Source organism: Periophthalmus magnuspinnatus, chromosome 12 (assembly GCF_009829125.3).
Source record: "Periophthalmus magnuspinnatus isolate fPerMag1 chromosome 12, fPerMag1.2.pri, whole genome shotgun sequence".
Taxonomy (NCBI): domain Eukaryota; kingdom Metazoa; phylum Chordata; class Actinopteri; order Gobiiformes; family Gobiidae; genus Periophthalmus; species Periophthalmus magnuspinnatus.
Window position 1 is genome coordinate 18729926 of NC_047137.1, and position 14910 is coordinate 18744835.

At 50.4% G+C, this 14910-nt stretch overlaps 2 protein-coding genes across 2 annotated transcripts; both read left to right on the top strand.

Annotated features, from left to right (window-relative positions):
* The first annotated feature begins 2348 nt into the window (after positions 1-2348).
* Positions 2349-9662, top strand: zmp:0000001301 (uncharacterized). Its single transcript, XM_055225696.1, has 19 exons — positions 2349-2410; positions 2510-2582; positions 2697-2736; positions 2925-3003; positions 3378-3466; positions 3570-3672; positions 3793-3836; positions 3909-3960; positions 4079-4179; positions 4660-4745; positions 5432-5513; positions 5757-5842; positions 5920-6007; positions 8017-8065; positions 8173-8263; positions 8398-8498; positions 8620-8704; positions 9187-9291; positions 9558-9662. Exons 1-19 carry the CDS (start codon positions 2349-2351, stop codon positions 9660-9662), a joined length of 1521 nt encoding a protein of 506 aa, XP_055081671.1.
* Positions 9663-10641: 979 nt separating this feature from the next.
* Positions 10642-14730, top strand: LOC129456687 (sperm-associated antigen 16 protein-like). Its single transcript, XM_055225593.1, has 7 exons — positions 10642-10703; positions 11837-11995; positions 12401-12700; positions 12941-13130; positions 13230-13334; positions 13481-13820; positions 14405-14730. Exons 1-7 carry the CDS (start codon positions 10642-10644, stop codon positions 14728-14730), a joined length of 1482 nt encoding a protein of 493 aa, XP_055081568.1.
* Positions 14731-14910: the final 180 nt, after the last annotated feature.

Here is a 14910-nt window from a genome sequence, read left to right on the forward strand (position 1 = left end):
GACCCCTGTGACCTCTGACCCCTGTGCCCCGCGTGGCCCTGTGCTCTGAAGGCTTTTATTTTGTGCCGCAGCTTCCTGATTGGCTGAAACTGTCAGATTGACCAATGGGAGCTCACGTGTCGGTGGATGTGGCGCCTCATGCTGCGTCTGAATAAAACATGGATCAAAAAAAAATAATGAAAAATGAGAAATCGAAAACGTGACTTCCATCGTCGCCATGGAGACGGTCACGTGACCTCCCCCAGAGGTCACTCAGGGTCATATGAGGCCGAGGTCCAAACGAACCTAAAGACACAGGAGGAATTACTCAAATAAGAGGAACTGTCAGTCCAGGTTTAGACCTGGTTTAGTCCCGGTTTAGACCTGGTTCAGTCCTGGTTCAGTCCTGGTTTAGTCCTGGTTCAGTCCTGGTTTAGACCTGGTTTAGTCCTGGTTTAGTCCCGGTTTAGACCTGGTTCAGTCCTGGTTCAGTCCTGGTTTAGTCCCAGTTTAGACCTGGTTTAGTCCCGGTTTAGACCTGGTTCAGTCCTGGTTTAGTCCTGGTTTAGACCTGGTTCAGTCCTGGTTCAGTCCTGGTTTAGACCTGGTTCAGTCCTGGTTCAGTCCTGGTTTAGTCCTGGTTCAGTCCTGGTTTAGACCTGGTTTAGTCCTGGTTTAGTCCCGGTTTAGTCCTGGTTTAGTCCCGGTTTAGACCTGGTTCAGTCCTGGTTCAGTCCTGGTTTAGTCCCAGTTTAGACCTGGTTCAGTCCTGGTTTAGTCCTGGTTTAGACCTGGTTCAGTCCTGGTTCAGTCCTGGTTTAGACCTGGTTCAGTCCTGGTTCAGTCCTGGTTTAGACCCGGTTTAGTCCTGTCTGTTGTCGGGGGCTTCATGTCACACAGGTCCAGGGGACACAGTGGGTCTGAATTGTTTCATCACAGGCAAAATATCAGGCTCAGTTACGTCGCCTGGACGTGTTACCGGGGCCCCGCCCTGGAGCCAGGCCTGGGGCAGGTGTTTGACAGTGAGCACCTGGTGGTCGGGCCTTTCCCCACGGGGCCTGGTCCGAAGGAGCGACATGGGGCCGTCCTCCTGTGGACCCATCACCTGTGGGAGGAGCCATGAGGGGCGGGTGCAGAGAGATCTGGGCGGCAGTCGAAGGCGGGGCCTGGCGACCGGATCTACGGACACGAGACCGACTCTGAGGACATGGAATGTGACGTCTCTGGGGGGAGGAGCCTGATCTTGTGCGGGAGGTTGAGTGTTACAGACTGGGTATAGTCGTCCTCACCTCCACACACAGCCTGGGCTCTGGAGACGACTCCTCCAGAGGGACTGGACTCTCCATTTCTCTGGCGTTGCCGTGGGGAGCGGCGGCGAGACGGTGTGGACTCATTGTCCCACAGCTCAGCCGCCACGTGTTGGAGTTACAGGGGAGTCACACTCCTCAGCCTCAGGTCGACCTCAGGTCGATCTCTGCAGTGAGTCAGACCTGCTCCTGGTGCAGGTTCGACTCAGGGCTGCACAGAATTTCTAGGTGCAGTCAGGGGTCAGAGGGGGTCTGGTTCAGGGGTCAGAGGGGGTCTGGTTTGTGAACCACAGGATCATCTCTGCTGTTTGCAGATGATGTTTGTCCTGATGCTTCAGGACCTGCAGCTCTGGGGCAGTTTGAGTCGAGTCCAAGGCCATGGTCCTCGACTGGAATAAGGTGGCGCCCTCTGCAGGTAGTGAGTGGTATCACACTCACTTAGTCCACTACTTTACACAGTCTGTGATGTGTGTGTTACGTGTGTGTTACATGTGTGTTACATGTGTGTTACATGTGTGTTACGTGTGTGTTACATGTGTGTTACGTGTGTGTTACATGTGTGTTACGTGTGTGTTACATGTGTGTTACGTGTGTGTTACGTGTGTGTTACATGTGTGTTACATGTGTGTTACATGTGTGTTACATGTGTGTTACGTGTGTGTACTCAGTGTGTAGTATTTCACTCTGGTCCATGGTGTGTGTCTGTGTCTTATTCAAACAGAGACACATCAGAATAAACAGATTCAGGAAACACTCATTTCTGTCAGTGTGAGATTCGATACTAGTTCAGATCTGTCCTAGTTCAGTCTTTAGTCCTGGTTTAGACCTGGTTTAGACCTGGTTTAGTCCTGGTTTAGTCCTGGTTGTGGTAGAGTCTTACAGGTGTGTGTGCCATCTCCATGACAACCACTCCCCCACAGCTCACCTGTAAAACGAGACTCAGCCACACACAGAGCTGCACAGGTAAGAGTCTGGTCCTGGTCTGGTCCTGGTCTGGTCCTGGTCTGGTCCTGGTCTGGTCCTGGTTTAGATCTATTGGTTTGACATTTGTTGCAGGTGACGATGGCTTTAGCGAGTGGACACTGGATTGAAAAGGACTCTAAAGGACAGGCCCCCAGCCCCAGGTGAGTCCGGGTTTAGTCCGGGTTTAGTCCTGGTTTAGTCCTGGTTTAGTCCTGGTTTAGTCCTGGTTTAGTCCTGGTTCAGTCCTGGTTCTTTTGCAGATTTGGACATGCTTTGGCTGTAGCTGGAGATGTGGCGTTTGTGTTTGGAGGAGCTGCTCTCTCTCCTCTGCAGGTGAGTGACAGGTGAGTGACAGGTGAGTGACAGGTGAGTGACAGGTGAGTGACAGGTGAGTGACAGGTGAGTGACAGGTGTCAACAGGAGCATGACTCTGTGTTTCTGTCTCAGGACGGCCCACTTTACCTGAACGACTTCCACATGCTCACAGGTAAGACACATGACTCTGCAGATGCCCTCCCTGTGTGTCAGATGCCCTCCCTGTGTGTGTCAGATGCCCTCCCTGTGTGTGTCAGATGCCCTCCCGTGTGTCAGATGCCCTCCCTGTGTGTGTCAGATGCCCTCCCCGTGTGTCAGATGCCCTCCCCGTGTGTCAGATGAAGCTGTGTTCTGTTGTAGTGTCGTCGCAGGAGGTGATGTGGGAGCAGATCCCTCACACGGGGAGGGTCCCCTCACCACGAGAAGGTCCCACACTCTGGTAAAGCCTCAGAGAGAGAGGGGGAGTCCTGTGTGATGTCACGTAGTACTTTAAATCACAGTGGCCACTGGGGGCAGCACACACTGAGTACAGTTTGTTCTAAAACACCATGTACAGTGCACACAGTGATCCTGACCTTTGACCAGGAGTCGAGCCCTAAACCAGAACATGAACTTTGACCCCTTCAACAACAGGACCATGAACGCTGACCACAGAGAGGTCATGACCTTTACATCACTGTTGGACTTTTTCACATGATCTAAAATCTATTTTGCCTGTGTTTGCTGATTTCCTCACATGTTCCTCATGTTTGTTCTTCATGTTCCTCACATGTTCCTCATGTTTGTTCTTCATGTTCCTCACGTGTTCCTCAGTGTGGTGAAGGGAAAGCTCTTCCTGTTTGGAGGCGTGTCTTCTCCTGAGGACTCCGAGTGTCTCTCAGACGTCTACAGCTTCGATATCGGTGACTTTCAATAATAATGACGGGAAATAATGGTCCTGGTTTAGTCCTGGTTCAGTCCTGGTTTAGTCCTGGTTCAGTCCTGGTTCAGTCTCTCTTCTCTTAGTGTCTCTGGAGTGGTCATTGCTGGAGGTCAAAGGTCGTCTGCTGAAAACGCTCCGTCATTGCTCCGCCTCTGTGCGAGAAAACATCTATGTGTACGGAGGAACATCAGGAGGAACATCAGGAGGAACATCAGGAGGAACATCAGGAGGAACATCAGGAGGAACATCAGGAGGAACATCAGGAGGAACATCAGGAGGAACATCAGGAGGAACATCAGGAGGAACATCAGGAGGAACGGTGTCAGACGACCTCCTAGTCTTCAACACAGGTGCTCCTCTGACCCTCTGCTCCTCTGACCCTCTGCTCCTCTGACCCTCTGCTCCTCTGTTGTTTGTTGCAGTGTCTCTTAAGTGGACACCAGTGAAGACATCTGGTTCAGTCCCTCCTGCTCTGTAAGTGTTTAGACCTGGTTCTGTCCTGGTCCTGACCTGATTCTGTCCTGGTCCTGACCTGGTCCTGACCTGGTCCTGACCTGGTCCTGACCTGTCCTGACCTGTTCTGACCCTGCAGGTGGGGTCAGAGCTGTGCGGTGGTCGGGGAGCAGATCTTTATGTTTGGAGGTTTTGGTTCAAATGGAGACGTCAGCAGAGACCTGTACCTGCTCCTCACAGGTGAGAAACAGCACCACCTGATGATGTCACAGGGTGTAACAGAGAGTACTGAGCTGTCACATTTCATCACATTAGAACAGGGATAAAGCCCCACTGTGGGATTTTAAGTTTTAAGTCTGTAGTCTTAAAAAGTCCCAAAGTGATGTAAAGATCTGATGTCCAGGAGCCTGTGTCAGTCTGAGCTCGTGGTGTTTAGAGTTTGATTTTACATAAAAAGATGAGAGACTGAAAAACTGTTGGCTAATGCTAATGCTAATGCTAATGCTAATGCTAGCTGGTGACTGTAATGTTCTTTGAGGGACGTGTTTAACAGCACAGTTCACCTGCTGGAGTTTAAGTCGGCTCTTTAAAGTCCAACAGAGCTTCAGACAGAGCAGTGCCTACAGTTAGCGTCACACCCTCAGAAAATGTTGATGACATCATCTGCTGAGTATGAATAGGCCCCGCCCTCCACAATGACATCATCATCTTCTCCCTCAGAGTCTCTGGTTTGGCAGAAGTTTGAGCTCAGAGGAGAAAGTCCAGCCCCGACCTCAGGACACAGCCTCTGTGCCCACCACGAGAAGGTACGAGAAGAACTACTACTACTACTACTACTACTACTGCTACTGCTACTACTGCTACTGCTACTGCTGCTGCTGCTGCTGCTGCTGCTGCTGCTGCTGCTGCTGCTGCTGCTGCTGCTGCTGCTGCTGCTGCTGCTGCTGCTGCTGCTGCTGCTGCTGCTGCTGCTGCTACTACTACTACTACTACTACTACTACTACTACTACTGCTACTGCTACTACTACTACTGCTACTACTACTACTGCTACTACTACTACTGCTACTACTCCTACTACTATTACTGCTACTACTACTGCTACTGCTACTGCTACTACTACTACTATTACTGCCACTACTGCTACTACTACTGCTACTACTACTACTGCTACTACTCCTACTACTATTACTGCCACTACTGCTACTACTACTGCTACTACTACTACTATTACTACTACTGCTACTACATAAACCTCTGATACAAATACTGACAACTGGTGGTGATGTCACTTCCGGGTCCCTCAGCTGATAAAGACAGAACATTTCACTGAGACTCATCTTCAAGTCTCCAGGTCTTGAGGTCTTCTGATGTTCTGAGGTCTTCTTCTGATGTTCTGAGGTCTTCTTCTGACGTTCTGACGTCTTCTTCTGATGTTCTGAGGTCTTCTTCTGACGTTCTGACGTCTTCTTCTTCTCTTCTGATCTTCTCAGGATCTGTATTTGTTTGGAGGAAAACTCCAGAGTGAAGATGGAGCTGAGAACCCGTCCAACGAGATCCACAAACTCAGCCTGGGTCAGTCCCTCACACCACACGGCCACGGAGAACTCCTGTGTGGAGTTTGCGTGTTCTCTCTGTGTCTGTGTGGAGTTTGCGTGTTCTCTCTGTGTCTGTGTGGAGTTTGCGTGTTCTCTCTGTGTCTGTGTGGAGTTTGCGTGTTCTCTCTGTGTCTGTGTGGAGTTTGCGTGTTCTCCCTGTGTCTGTGTGGAGTTTGCGTGTTCTCTCTGCGTTTGGTTCAGATGTTTTTGTTGTTTTCAGTGAAGATGAAGTGGAAGGTTCCTCTGTACGTGGGAGTACCTCCAACGAGACGCCACGGACACACAGCGTTTGTACTACACAGCCACGTGAGTACAAGTACTACAAGTACTACAAGTACTTCTATACTACTACTACTACTGCTAAAGGTTGTTTTGATTGACAGCTGTACGTGTTCGGGGGGCGGGACAAAGACCAGGACTTCAACGACCTGAAAGTCATGAAACTGATCAACCCGTCAGAGAGACAACCAGGTACTAAACCAGGACTAAACCAGGTACTAAACCAGGACTAAACCAGGACTAAACCAGGACTAAACCAGGACTAAACCAGGACTAAACCAGGTACTAAACCAGGACTAAACCAGGACTAAACCAGGACTAAACCAGGACTAAACCAGGTACTAAACCAGGACTAAACCAGGTACTAAACCAGGACTAAACCAGGACTAAACCAGGACTAAACCAGGACTAAACCAGGACTAAACCAGGTACTAAACCAGGACTAAACCAGGACTAAACCAGGACTAAACCAGGTACTAAACCAGGACTAAACCAGGTACTAAACCAGGACTAAACCAGGACTAAACCAGGTCTAAACCAGGACTAAACCAGGACTAAACCAGGACTAAACCAGGACTAAACCAGGACTAAACCAGGTACTAAACCAGGACTAAACCAGGACTAAACCAGGTCTAAACCAGGTCTAAACCAGGACTAAACCAGTACTGAACCAGGACTAAACCAGGACTAAACCAGGACTAAACCAGGACTAAACCAGGTCTAAACCAGGACTAAACCAGGTCTAAACCAGGTCTAAACCAGGACTAAACCAGGACTAAACCAGTACTGAACCAGGACTGAACCAGGACTGAACCAGGACTAAACCAGGACTAAACCAGGTCTAAACCAGGACTAAACCAGGACTAAACCAGGACTAAACCAGGTACTAAACCAGGACTAAACCAGGTACTAAACCAGGACTAAACCAGGACTAAACCAGGACTAAACCAGGTCTAAACCAGGTCTAAACCAGGACTAAACCAGTACTGAACCAGGACTAAACCAGGACTAAACCAGGACTAAACCAGGACTAAACCAGGTCTAAACCAGGACTAAACCAGGTCTAAACCAGGTCTAAACCAGGACTAAACCAGGACTAAACCAGTACTGAACCAGGACTGAACCAGGACTGAACCAGGACTAAACCAGGACTAAACCAGGTCTAAACCAGGACTAAACCAGGACTAAACCAGGACTAAACCAGGACTAAACCAGGACTAAACCAGGTACTAAACCAGGACTAAACCAGGACTAGACCAGGACTAAACCAGGTCTAAAGCAGGACTAAACCAGGTACTAAACCAGGACTAAACCAGGACTAAACCAGGACTAAACCAGTACTGAACCAGGACTAAACCAGGACTAAACCAGGACTAAACCAGGTCTAAACCAGGACTAAACCAGGTCTAAACCAGGTCTAAACCAGGACTAAACCAGGACTAAACCAGTACTGAACCAGGACTGAACCAGGACTGAACCAGGACTAAACCAGGACTAAACCAGGTCTAAAGCAGGACTAAACCAGGTACTAAACCAGGACTAAACCAGGACTAAACCAGGACTAAACCAGTACTGAACCAGGACTAAACCAGGACTAAACCAGGACTAAACCAGGTCTAAACCAGGACTAAACCAGGTACTAAACCAGGACTAGACCAGGACTAAACCAGGTACTAAACCAGTACTGAACCAGGACTGAACCAGGACTGAACCAGGACTAAACCAGGACTAAACCAGGTCTAAACCAGGACTAAACCAGGACTAAACCAGGACTAAACCAGGTACTAAACCAGGACTAAACCAGGACTAAACCAGGACTAAACCAGGACTAAACCAGGACTAAACCAGGTACTAAACCAGGACTAAACCAGGAACTAAACCAGGTACTAAACCAGGACTAAACCAGGAACTAAACCAGGACTAAACCAGGACTAAACCAGGTACTAAACCAGGACTAAACCAGGACTAAACCAGGACTAAACCAGGTACTAAACCAGGTACTAAACCAGGACTAGACCAGGACTAAACCAGGTCTAAAGCAGGACTAAACCAGGTACTAAAGCAGGACTAAACCAGGTACTAAACCAGGACTAGACCAGGTACTAAACCAGGACTAGACCAGGTCTAATCCGGGTCTAATCCGGGTCTAATCCGGGTCTAATCCGGGTCTAATCCGGGTCTAATCCGGGTCTTGTTCTCAGTGCTGAAGGGGATCTTGTCGGAGTTCGGGCTGCAGGGCGTCGGTCACAGGTTCAGTCTTATTTTTCAATTTTTATTTTATTTTCAATTTAAGATTTAAATATTTTCTTGTATTTGTGATTTTAAATATTTATGTTTCACTTTCGTTTCATTCTCAGTTTCACTCCCACAAAAATCCCCAATGTACGTTATGACATCACAGAGTCTCTCCTGACCAATCAGAGCACAGCAATGGCCGCCAGTCCTCAGGTAGGTCCAGACCGAGGCCCAGGTGCACGCGGTCAGACCATGTGACCGCTCTGACCAATCAGAATGAGAGGTGGTGGTGGTCCTGACCCCGGTCCTGATCCTGATCCTGATCCTGGTCTTGGTCTGGTCTTTAGGCCACGGTTCTCAGAGACTTTGGTTCCGTTCGGGACGAGGCCATGAGGATGATCCAGAACGCCTTCCACCTGCTGGACCAGGAGCTCACCAAACTGGACCGGTACTGGAACTGTAGACCTGGTTTAGACCTGGTTTAGACCTGGTTTAGTCCTATTTTAGTCCTGGTCTAGTCCTGGTCTAGTCCTGGTTTAGCCCTGGTCTAGATCACATCTTTTCTTCAGGGACAGGGCTGAGTTGACTCGTTCGGGGCTGGAGCTGCAGAGAGACAGAGAAAACCTGGAGGCTCTGAGACAACAGCAACAACAGGTACGAACGACCCTGACCCCTGACCTCTGACCCCTGACTTGTACTAAAATGTCCTAAACCTGAGCAGACAGATGAGAGCAGGTTTGTGGATTGGACACAGATCTGCACCTCAAACTGGAGAATGAGATGTGCACGTTTATATAAACACAGAGCGAACCGCCGCCGCCGCGCTCCAAACAGGAAGTGATCATGGGCGCACTTCCTGCTCCATCGACTCTGGCTCCAATTCACTTTCTGTGTAAAAACATCCTTGCTCCTGATTGGCCGTTTGGTTTCGCCGTTTTCAGATTAGCCGCTATAACTGCTAGCATCGATGAGCGTCACGTAAACGCTGTGGGCGACGTCACACTCGGCTCTTTATTCAGTCAGAGAATATTAATCCTGAACATGACTCACATCTGGGACTGTGAGACCAGAGCAGGGCCAAAACGGACCGGACCAGACTGGACCAGACCAGACCGGGCTTGTTTGTTTGTTTTCAGGAGGTGCGGGACATGGTGGAGAGGCATCGCGCTCAGAACGAGGCGTGGCTCCGAGCACGAGCCGAAGAAAACGACCGTGAGAGGAGAGAGCTCAGCCGCATTAGGGTAAATACTGTGAAAAGTACTGCAAAAAGTACTACTACTGCAAGATAATACACAAGAGGAGTGAGCTCAGTCGTATACAGGCAAGTACTACAAAAAGTACTGCAAAACAACTGCAAAAAGTACTGCAAAACAACTGCAAAAAGTACTGGTGTGTGTGTGTGGAGGAGGAAAAGTAGTGTCCTGCTGCTGCACTGTGTCCTCCTGACCTGTGGGGGCAGTAGGAGCCGTATGAGTGTTTGAAATAACCTGACTGTTGTGTGTTTCAGGAGGAGGTGGTGGAGGAGCAGCAGAGACTGAAGGAGGAGCAGGAGTCTGTCCAGAAACGCTCCGAGCATCTGCTGACCATCATGCAACAGTTTAAAGGGATGTGACCGGTCATGTGATCGGAGGCGTCATGTGATTTTAAAGGGATGTGACACAGACCTTCAGAGACACAAACTTGTTTCTCAGCTCGTTGTTGAAGCTCGGTCACTCGGCGCCGCTGCTCTTGTTGCTCCGTCCGGTCAAACGCCCCGTCAGACGAAGCCAGTCCTGTGTTAAAGTTTAAAACAGGGACGTCAAACTCATTTTCACAGAGGACCACGTCAACAAAATGGCTGCTCTCAAAGGGCCAGATGTAACTGCAAGATAAATGAAACTAAATCTGACCAAATGTGATGTTAAATAAATGCAGCTACTTTTTAATTTTGTTAATCAACCATTTCTAGTGATATGTTTTATTTTGACTTTGTCGCTGGCCACATAAAATGACATGGCGGGCCACATTTGGCCCACGGGCCTTGAGTTTGACACATGTGGTCTAGAACACGTTTGTTTCATGATGTTTGTGTCTTTATCTGCTCTTTTCACACGGAGAAGACGAGCTTTAGTGTCACTAGATGTTCACCAGAACCACACGACGTCACAAACTCAACTCAAAATGTGTTAGCCGCGTTAGCCGTTAGCTCAGACGACACTTTTATGCTAATTATGATCTCAAATAAAACAGCAAAATGTTTACACACTGAACACTTCAAGTTTGCTAGTGCTAATGCTAATGGTAATGCTAACAGCTATAGGAAAAACACAGAGGACTGGCTCCGGTGTTCTGGAATCTTCTCAGACTAGCGCAGATGCTAAGTGGACGTTAGCATTAGCATTGAGCGCTGTGTTTTCTCATGTCTGTGGGTTTGACCTCGTCCCACAGTCAGAACGAGATAATAATGTGTGAAAATACAAAATAAAAGAGACATTTAAAATCAACGTCTGGACTTGGTCTGATTCACATAAAAACAGATAAAAACATGTCCACAAATAAAAACATGTCCACAGATGTGACACATGCTGCTCTTGACCTCATGTCTCTGGACAATGTTCAGCAAAAACCACAGCCTGGACCAAACTGTGTCTGACCCAAGGCTCCGGACCAAAGGGTCAGTGTCCACTGTCCTCACGGTCTGAAGGTCCTACGTCAGTCCTGGTTCAGTCCTGGTTCAGTCCTGGTTTAGTCCCGGTTCAGTCCCGGTTCAGACCTAGTTCAGTCCTGGTTCAGTCCTGGTTTAGTCCTGGTTTAGTCCTGGTCTAGTCCTGGTTCAGTCTTGTTGCTATAGAAACATGTAACAGGAAGTGCACCAGTGCTGCTGTTGTCATAGCAACATGTAAACAAATGAAAACTGAAGTGAAAGACAGAGAAGGGACACGAGAGAAAGACAATCAGACAAGAGAGAAGAGGAGGAGAAGAGGAGGAGGAGGAGGAGAAGAGGAGGAGAAGAGGAGGAGACGAGAAAGGAAAGAGGAGAGAGGAAAGAGGAGGAGTCATGAGTGTGGAATCAGAGGAGCCGAGTCTGGCCCAGGACCAGGACCGGACCAGGTCTGAGTTTGAGTTTATTTGGTTCTAACCACGTTTAGTCTCAGATGTGTCGTCGAGAAGATTTTAAACATTGTTTTGAATCAGCTGAGGAACAGGAAGTGACATCACACAGTCCGACACTAAACTCTGCGTTCATTCAAAAGTCTGACACGGTCAGTCTGTCTCAGGGCAGCTGTGGCTACAGTTGATACTTTGTAGTGACTTTGCAGTGTGTTCTACATGGGTGTCTATGGTGGAATGTTCAGCAGTTACCATGGAGACACTTTGGACACTTTAGCAAACACTGACAAAAATGTTTTAAGATCGTCTGAAAAGTCTTTAAAAAATCCAAACCGTGTTTAAAGAGACGATCAGGAGCCTGTGTCCGTCTGAGCTCATGGTCCTGATTTTACAGGAAAAGGCAAATCACTGAAAAACCGTTGGCTAATGTTAATGCTAATGCTAATGCTAATGCTATCTAGCTTGTGACTGTGATGTTATTTGAGCGGGACATGTTTAACAGCACAGCTCTCCTGTTGTCGTTCAGATGAGTCACTGACCTCCGCGTTAGAAAATGGCGTGTCCAGGGGGCGCTAACGTCTCATAGAACAGGAATGATTTAAAACGACACCGTCTCGCGTGTTTCCCGTGTGTTTCTCATGTGTTTCTCATGTGTTTCTCATGTGTTTCTCATGTGTTTCTCATGTGGGCCTCCAGGGGGCAGCTGTGGGCTGTGACTCCGATTCCTGAGACAGTGGACGACTTTCTGAGGAACTTCCTTCTGAGGCTCGGTTTAGTCCAAACTCTGGACTGTTTCCAGCGAGAATGGTACCAGAACCAGGACCAGAACCAGGACCAGAACCAGGGTCCAAAAAGGTGAGTCCTGGTTTAGTCCAGGTCCAGTTCTAAAATGGTTCATATTCTGCTGACACTTTGTAGCTGAGGTCGTCCACGTCCTCTGGGGTCTGATGCTAACGGTAGGCACTGCTCTGTCTGAAACTTTGTTAGATTTTAATCTGAACTTCATTTTTAGCTAGCATTAGCATTAGCATTAGCCAACAGTTTTTCTGTCACTCTGACCTTTCTGTGTAAAACAAACTATGACCTGAGCTCAGTCTGACCACAGCCTCCTGGACTCAGCTCTTTAAATCGTTTTTTCTTGCTCAGATTAAAGTGTGACTGGTGTGAGCTTTAGACAGAGCAGTGCCTACAGTTAGCATCACACCCAGAGGATGTGGACGACGTCAGGTGCGGAGGATCAGCTGTTCTCGTCTCTCTCAGGTTTGTCCCTGACGCTCTGACGCAGCAGACTCTCCTCCAATCAGAGCTGGCACAGCGGCGTGAGGAGGCGGAGCTTCTGCAGACGCGGGTCTTGGATCTGAACCAGACTTTGATGCGTCTGAAGCACGAGCGCAACTTCCACCGCGAGCGGAGCGTGAGCGCGGAGGTACAGAAGGGGGCGCTGTGTGCGGACCTGGCACAGCTGAAGCAGCACCACGACAGCCTGGAACCCGCCCTCGCCCGCCTGACCCGGGGTCACGAGACCGCCCTGCGAGCACGCACGCTCATCGCCATGGAGACGCAACAGCTACAGAGGGAGGAGGGGCCAGAGCGAGGAGAGGAGGGGCCAGAGCAAGGAGAGGAGGGGCCAGAGCGAGGAGAGGAGGGGCCAGAGCGAGGAGAGGAGGGGCCAGAGCGAGGAGAGGAGGGGCCAGAGCGAGGAGAGAGACGCGTCAAATCAAGAGATGTTTCACAATGGAACATGGATAAAAATAAGATGGAAACTAGGATTAGGAGCACAGAGGAGAGGATGAGGAGGAGTGAGGAGGAGGTGAAGAGAGATGGATTTATGAACGAGACAGGCCCCGCCCACTTCACTCTGCTCTGTTCCATCAGAGCGCACCATCAGCCAATCAGCAACGTCGAAATCCACCCAATCAAACGGCTCCTGGCCTCGAGCAGCGACGACCGCACGTGGAGGCTGTGGGAGCTGCCGACCAATCAGGAGAAGGTAAGAGATTTGAACGGACCAATCAGGAGAGGGGCAGAGGTCCGTGTGGTCCCTCACGCTTCATGACGCAGCGCTGAGTGAACGTCTCTCCGTGTCCAGGTGGGGGCACTGCTGCTCTCTGGAGAGGGACATTCTGATTGGCTGACGAGCTGCAGCTTCAGTCCAGAAGGGGGCAGACTGGCCACGACCAGCGGAGACGCCACGGTACGTTTGTGTGAGGACATGTCCCACAGTGGGTTGTCTCCCTCACGTGTGTTTGATCCTGCAGAGCTCACGACACTCACCTGGTGATGTCATCGGGTGGTCGTCCACGCGTTCCTTTCTTAAACGTCGATCCCGTGTATCTGCAGGTGCGCGTGTGGGACTTGGACAGGGGGCGCTGTCTCCTCTCTCTGCCCGGACACCTCAGCTCCACGTGGGGGTGCTGTTTCCACCGCTCCGGCCTCTCTCTGGCGTCCGGCTCGTCCGACTGGACCGTTCGTCTCTGGGACCTGCCCGGCGGCCGCGCCCTCGCCACGCTGCGTCGCCACGGAAAAGCCGTCAGCTCCGTGCACTTCCCGCCGCACTCCGACCACTTCCTGCTGAGCTCGGGACGCGACGGGACGCTGCTGCTGTGGGACACGAGGGCGCCAGCGAGTCACCAGGCAACACACCGGAGCGCCATTAACCACTGCACCACAGACACGACAGGTGAGACACGAGAGGTGAGACAGGACAGGTGAGACGGGACAGACAGGACAGACAGGTGAGACAGGACAGACAGGTGAGACAGGACAGACAGGTGAGAAGAGACACGACAGGTGAGACACGACAGGTGAGACAGGACAGACAGGTGAGACAGGACAGACAGGTGAGACAGGACAGACAGGTGAGAAGAGACACGACAGGTGAGACACGACAGGTGAGACACGACAGGTGAGACACGAGAGGTGAGACAGGACAGGTGAGAAGAGACATGACAGGTGAGAGAGACAGGTGAGACAGGACAGACAGGTGATACATGACAGGTGAGACACGAGAGGTGAGACACGACAGACAGGTGAGACAGACAGGTGAGAAGAGACACGACAGACAGGTGAGACACGACAGACAGGTGAGACAGGACAGGTGAGACACGAGAGGTGAGACACGACAGGTGAGACCACTGACTGTATAAAGTAGTGGACAGACAGACGTGTCTTGCCTAAGGACACAACAGCAGAGCTTGGTCCAAACAGGAATCGATTCTTTGACTCAGGATTCCCTCGCCGTTGTCTCGCCGTTTTCTTTCTCAGGTCGGGTGGTGGCCTCGTGTGACGCCGGTGGAGTCGTTAACCTGTGGGACGTCCGCGCGTTCCGCTCGCCGCTTTGCTCCGCCCACACCGCAGCAGGAGCCAATCAGGTGAGCTTCTGCCCCGGCGGGAGCGAGGAGGTGGCGGTTGCCGGGGGCGACGGGCTGGTGCGTGTGCTGCGGATGAGCTCGGGTCACGTGACAGAGCTGAGCGGCCACGTCGGGCAGGCGTGCAGCGTGCGCTTCGACCACCAGGGGGAGACTCTGCTGTCGGCGGGGACTGACGGACACGTGCGAGTCTGGAGCAGAACGACGCGGAAGGGCATCTGAGCGAAAAAGTGTCACACTGAGCAATAAAGGGTTAAACAAGTTTTCATGTCTGTCTCATTCTGACTTGGTTTAGTTATTTTTATTTTAGTCTAATCCACAGAAGAAGAAGTGACAGACTGTGATGTCACCACAGCGTCCGGCGCCAAATGAAGCTAGAGCAGGTACAGCGGCGAATCTGCA